At 38.8% G+C, this 6,492-nt stretch overlaps 1 protein-coding gene across 3 annotated transcripts; it reads left to right on the top strand.

Moving 5' to 3' along the window:
* The first annotated feature begins 415 nt into the window (after nucleotides 1-415).
* On the top strand, nucleotides 416-3,117 carry LOC309505738 (uncharacterized protein). Of its 3 annotated transcripts, none has more exons than XR_014208568.1 (4): nucleotides 416-471; nucleotides 1,769-1,932; nucleotides 2,116-2,180; nucleotides 2,347-2,723. XR_014208568.1 is itself a non-coding variant. In XM_082179212.1 (4 exons), the coding sequence occupies exons 1-4, from the start codon at nucleotides 1,687-1,689 to the stop codon at nucleotides 2,917-2,919; spliced, it is 516 nt and encodes a 171-aa protein (XP_082035338.1). In that variant the 5' UTR covers nucleotides 1,588-1,686; the 3' UTR covers nucleotides 2,920-3,117. The 3 variants fall into 3 exon arrangements, 1 of the variants encoding a protein (XP_082035338.1); XR_014208569.1 differs by lacking the exon at nucleotides 416-471 and adding an exon at nucleotides 1,227-1,437; XM_082179212.1 differs by lacking the exon at nucleotides 416-471 and adding an exon at nucleotides 2,810-3,117 and having other exon boundaries at nucleotides 1,588-1,932; nucleotides 2,347-2,441.
* The last annotated feature ends 3,375 nt before the right edge of the window (nucleotides 3,118-6,492 follow it).

Genomic DNA, 6,492 nt, shown 5'->3' with positions numbered 1-6,492 from the left:
AGATCAACTCTGAATTAAATGTTTGTTGAGTCGTGATAAAAGCGCTTTCTAACCTTACATCTTTTTCTTTTTTTTCTTTTTTTTTGCATAACACATTTGTACAAATTGCCGAAAAAAGAAACTGATCTTGTAATACAAAAATCATTTAGATACAATTCACGTTTTCATAAAGAATAAAAAAATAAATAAAAATAAATACACATCAGCCAATAGAGAATTGAGACGCTTTCTACATCTCCCGGCGTACTTTGAGAGCAACTCCAGTCTGATTAATCATTTTGGAATATCGTTCAATACAAGAGATTGATTGGAGGACGGCGGTTGTCCATCACACAACTGTGATTCTATTGGCTCTGATGGTTCCAGACAAAACCCGATTGCGCATGCGCAAACTTGGGTCTGTGTCGTCATCGTCAGAGAGAATCTGACCTGGACCGGTTCGGAATGAATTTGGGGGTAACAGCTCAAACGGTAAGCAAAGTTTTTGAAGTCACATTTTATAACTAGAAAATTCCTAAATAAATGTTGTGTGTGCCTGACTCTGGTCCATATATTAATACGTATTGTGTTAATTAATTGTGTGTATGAGCAGAGACTAGTTTAACCGCGAACCGCCGTTGTGTGCTAGCTAACCGCCAACCGCCGTTCTCTCTGTTTGTGTGTGTGTGCAGACTATTTTAACCGCGAACCGCCGTTGTGTGCTAGGGAGTGTGTGTGCGCTAGTGTTAGGGATTTCTCTGTTGGTCGGACGCGGCACATTGACATACTTTCCATCCACAAACTTTAAAAATAAGTTGGAGATTTCACATTCTTCTTCCTTCTCTTTTCCAGAGATTTGGAAGAAAACGACTTGAAAGTCTCATTCAACGTTGAGTTGTCCTCATACCTAACCCAACCATCTATTTCAATCTGAAAGTAATTTAACCCCTTAAACAAAAACAAAAATCATTTACATTTTTGTGAAATTTAAATACAAGTTGATGTGTAGCTTTCCTGTAGCTCAGTGGTAAGAGCATTGCGTTAACAACGCAAGGTTGTGGGTTTGATCCCAGGGGATTGCACATACCTATATATAAATGTATAGGATAACGCAGTGTATGTCGCTTTGAATAAAAGCGTCTGCCAAATGCATAAATGTAAATGTAGAAGATATTATATATAAAATGATGAGCACAGCCCTCATTTGATTGAATGTTTTTATGACTTGTTTTCAAATTGAATGATTTTCTTTATAAAAAATTTAGGCTTAAAAATATTTAGTTTTTATATTTCACACTCCCAGATGTATCACAAAAAATGGAGACGACAAAATGCACAATTATGCGCATTGGTGGAGTTTAGTGACTCAGATGAGAATCCAGAACTCAGCAGTTCAATATGACACTTTGCTGATTCTTCAAACTAACCTGATTTTTCACATGAGCACATGTAACACATGTAAGGTTTTTTGATTTATTATGATTACAAGCAAAAATAAATAAAAAATTGCTCCACTGGCAGATTTTTCTATTTATTTTGTGAAAATTTGCATGAAACAAGTGAACATTGTCTAAATACAAGGTACTTTTTAGGTGTCTTATTTTAAGTGTATGAGATTTATTTTGAACAGAAAATAGACATTTGACTAGAAATATCATAAATATTCTTGGTAAAATTTAGTTTTTGCAGTGCATTTTTATTGGGCAAATGATAAAACTTGGATTTTGTGGTGTAGAGCGTACTCAATACATTATAAAAATAATAATCAATCGCTTCTTTTTTTGGCTAGAATTCCAGAAGAGAGTTCTTCAGCTCCTTGTCGAAATCAAGGATACAATTGATGTTGCCACCTCATCTGCTGGAACAAGTTATGAAGTGAAGCCAGCAAACACTGAAGAAGAGCTTGAAGCTTTAGAGAATCGCTTGGAGGACAAGAATGAGGGAGCAGAACTGGTAAGTTTTACATAATTAATCTTGTAAAGTGCTGGTTAAGTTTCATTATGACAATTGGCTTGTTCACTTTGGTGACCACTACAAACTCCTCGTCCCATCATGTGCCTGCTTTGTGGAGGTCTGGACTCTACTGACCACTTTTTCTGGTTATATTTTTAATTTCTTGTTTCTTGTTCTTTTCAGAGTAAACATCTGAAGACGTTGGGAGGCGTTGATGCTGCAGACCATGTGAAGAAGTCAATGACTGCGTAAGTAACTTTATGTTCCTTTTTTGCATTAGTTTACAGTGATGTTCACTGTCATAGACTGTCATGCACTCCCCCCACACACCCACTTACTCGCTCTCTGCTACATTTTCATAATGAACTTGATTGCAATATAATATTCTAATATAAATCTGTTTAACCATGGCAGAACTATGACAAATAAAATGATGCCCATAATGAGCCTCAGAGGAAGAAGTGGGAAGGTTGCCTTCATGAAGACCCATCTCTACAAGATAATCTGTGGTGAGTTTGCTTTAACATAGTAGTTTTGTAACAGTGTTTTAAATAATTGAATATAGTAAGCAGAATAATAATTCATAAGAAATGAAGAAATCATTTTAGTTGGAGGACTCTACAGAGCATGCTCTAATATTATATATAATACTCCATTCTGGGCTCTAGACTAACTTCTCTACCGGCAGCACTGGTTACTACCAACTGCCTTTTGTTGCTTGCCCAAGCACATGATTATCAATGACCTTGCACATTGATAAATACTAATTTATATACTTGAAACATTGGCAATTCCACAAAAGTTGATATTTGCAAAATATTTTAATTTGAGAGGTTAACGTTTCCTAATACTGATCTGTTTTTTCCCCCCTCATCAGACGCTGTCTTGAGCTTATTTGATACAACTACAACAAAAGTAGACGAATACATGGCCAAATACTTTAAATATGCACCAGAGAGGATAGGTGGTGGTAGCAGAAAGAAGTAACAAGAAGGGAAGATTTAACCAGCCGTGTTCAATGTTGCCCAATGTTTGGGACGTTTTTCTAAGGGTTAAAGTTCGACATGTGTAAAATGATGTTGTGTGAAATGTTGGCACACTTGCAGCCATGCAATAAAGCATGTTTCTTACGTCAGTGAAATGTCTTTATTAATCTTCTTCCTGGTCTTGCTTTGACCAATTGGCTTCTTCCTAGCTGACTGTGCGTGTCCGCAAACGTAGTGTTTATGTATCCATTTCAAGGTGTTTGGTGTTATTGTTGAACACATCAATACTTTAGTGAAAACAGTTTAACAAAATAAACTATGTTGAAAAGCAGGACTTTATAGTGACGTTGAAATTTCAACGTTGATTGAATTTGCTAAATCTAAACCAAAATCAATATTGATTCAATGTTGGCGAATTCACCTATGTTGAGAAACGTGACGTTGGAATGACGTTGCTATTTCAACGTTGATTAGATTTGAAAAATCGAAACAAAATCCAACGGTTATCCAACACCGACACCTGACGTTGATTCAACGCTGACTCTACGTTAAAATGCCAGCTGGGTTACTGCTCCACCTAGGAAAGTAAAAATAATAAAAATAACCCAAAAAGAGAATTAAACCAAAAAGAATTACAACAAAAGGAAGGACCCTGCTGGTTCGGATTGCACTGAAGACAGAGACGTGACTTTCCAAAAATATACCAAAATGTATTTATTACAGGGAAAAAAATCATTCACTTAAAAACATCAAAATAGGTCTCAAATACAGCTTACCAATTAATACCGACAGAAACAAGAGACCCCGATTTGACAACTTTAACAGAAGGGAAAAACACAGCAAATCAGTGAATCAACCAAACATAAAACAAGTGTCACACCAAATAGAGAATATCAACAAAAAAAAAATACACTCCCCCTTCTGTTAAGCCTCAATATCACAGTTCTAGCCACCAGCGGATATAACTGGCAAATGGATTTACCAAAAAAAACTAACCAAAAAAGAAAACAATTACACCACTCAGTCACAGTAACATCATATTTCACTTCTCAATTAAGACTAATGTTAATATTGTTTGCGCTGCTTTAAATGGACCAGGCTACCAGCATATCAGTTTACTATAACTTAATAGCCCATTGAACATACATTAGGCTACGTCAGTATTTCAACACCTTTACGAGCAGCTCGTTAAAGAGCTCGATCGTCAGCGGTTCAAAACCGCAATATCCGCTGCCGTCAGTTGTACTAGGACCATGAAACAGTGACAAAATAAATATATAAAAAAAAAACAGCAGCTAGCGCTCTTGGGCCGCACCTGCAATAAAAACACTAATAGTAAATACATTGATTAATTTTCCCCCTCCCAAAATAAGGCACCAATTATAACACTTCTTACCTCGTAGGGGAATTTAAAGCTGCCGTCGGCAACATTTTTTTGATCATATTCAGTGAAATTGACACTATAATCCGACAGAACAACATAAATAAGGTGGTTTTAGAAAAAAACCCGAGCTTCTAACTCCACCTGGAGCGTGTTATTTGTTTTGCAAAAATCCAGCGCTCCCGCTTCATCAGGTCCAATCAGCGCAGGGGGGGGGGTGAGATCTGACTGTCAATCACAGGTCGTGCACACGCCACAGATCCCCCCCTCACTCGCGCACGTTAATATCACATGCACACGCCACGCCTGAAGTTCGCCTGGAGATTGCATGAAGCGTGATGGCGGAGAGAAAATCTACTAACAAGCTTCCAATTCCTCGGTTATTGCTATCTATGGATAGATTAGCCAGGGCAGCCTACCTCCGAGTCCATGGTGTTGATAGATGCTGAAGAGACGGACGCGTTCACAGAAAATCAGGTACACACGCACAGTGACGCACTGACGAGCACGACCTCGATGGGAGGGTGCTCGCTGGTAGTGGGGAGGGGCATGAGAGTTGTAAACATTCAAAATTTTGGCTAATCGACCCGATCTGCCAGACTTGCCGACGGCAGCTTTAAGCTAGAGTAACCTTTATATTCCCTGCGCTCGTCACTTCACGCCCACGCATTCCTGATGGCAAACATAGGCTATATTTAGACCATGATCTGCGATTGAGATGGGAACATACGGAAAACAACTCACCAGAGAGGCAAAGCAACTAGAAATGGGTAGCCGGTTACTTCACACCGCACAGAGAAGAATAACAATCAACCAAACTTAGACAGGGTTTTTAATCACGCCACTAGACACAGACGCACCCTCATGATTGCACCGCACAGGTGTACTCAATATCAACTGCGGCTCAACACCGGTGGGCGTGTCTAGTCATTTGCAATATACAACCGTTACAAGTTCCCCAATTCCAATGAGCAAAACTGAACGTTATATTATCAACCTGTCACATATAGTTTACTTAATGTGCGTGACACTTTGCTTAATTTTTATTTTAGAGTTCATTTTGATTCGGTGGAATGACTCTTATATATATTATCATATATATATATATATACACACACACACACTGAACAAAATTAGACAACACTTTTGTTTTTGCCCCCATTTTTTTGATGAGCTGAACTCAAAGATCTAAGACTTTTTCTATGTACACAAAAGGCCTATTTCTCTCAAATATTGTTCACAAATCTGTCTAAATCTGTGTTAGTGAGCACTTCTCCAGACGTCATCGAATATGAGGGACGCAGGTGGCGGCCAGTGGAGAAGGACCGGCCAACAGCGCTGCACAAGCACACAACCCCCAATAGAGGCGCGAGACCATATCGCAACAAACAAAACTGCGACAAAGTCAGTGAGACCCTCAGATATGCAGGTAAACCTGCCGAGCATGGAAGAAAAATGCATTAAAGAAAGAAACAAATAACCAAAACAACAGAGCTATGATCCTACATATCGTGGGATGGTCACTGCAAACAAAACGTTCATTGTTGAGCACCATGCTGGAATACAGCAGCTCAATCAGGAGCATACAGGTGTAGGTGACATGCTATGAATGCCACTAAGAATAGAACAGATTGTGAATAGCTAAACGCGGTCAACAATCATTTTATCGTTTTATGAAAACAACATACCTGTGAGGAGTAGGCAGCCAGCACACAGCGGACGGGAAGACAAGAACTTAAAGTCTAAACCTGGCAGTAATAGGAAAACTCAAGTTAGACAACGCCTGCACAACACAAGGAGCACAGAGTTATCCCAGCCATTCCACATCCCTACATGACGTCACACAAGGGTGATACCAAGACCCATCTCTTTTATACCCAATGGAGGGGCAGTTAATAGGCTGAGAGCATTCATATGATCTCCCAATAGTAGGATTTAAACCATTCTGCTACACATTGTAGGCAAACATGTTTCTGGCTTGTGTGAATGTGGGAGTCTTGAGACAGTAGGGCATGTTTTCCAGGAATGGAGAAAGTTGAGGCAGAAATAAATATGTTCTTTGTTAAACTGACAGGAGTTGAGGCTTTTTCTGTTTGTTTCTTTGTTTGGACACAGTGACAAGCATAAACTGATCTCCAAGGCAGTTCTTCAGTTCTTGCATGACACAGAATTGAATGTAAGAATTTGGTGCAA

The sequence above is a fragment of the Leuciscus leuciscus genome, assembly GCF_965113295.1.
Source record: "Leuciscus leuciscus genome assembly, chromosome: 9".
In the NCBI taxonomy this organism is placed as follows: domain Eukaryota; kingdom Metazoa; phylum Chordata; class Actinopteri; order Cypriniformes; family Leuciscidae; genus Leuciscus; species Leuciscus leuciscus.
Note: the sequence above shows the minus strand (reverse complement) of the source record. Positions and strands in the feature narration are given on the sequence as shown.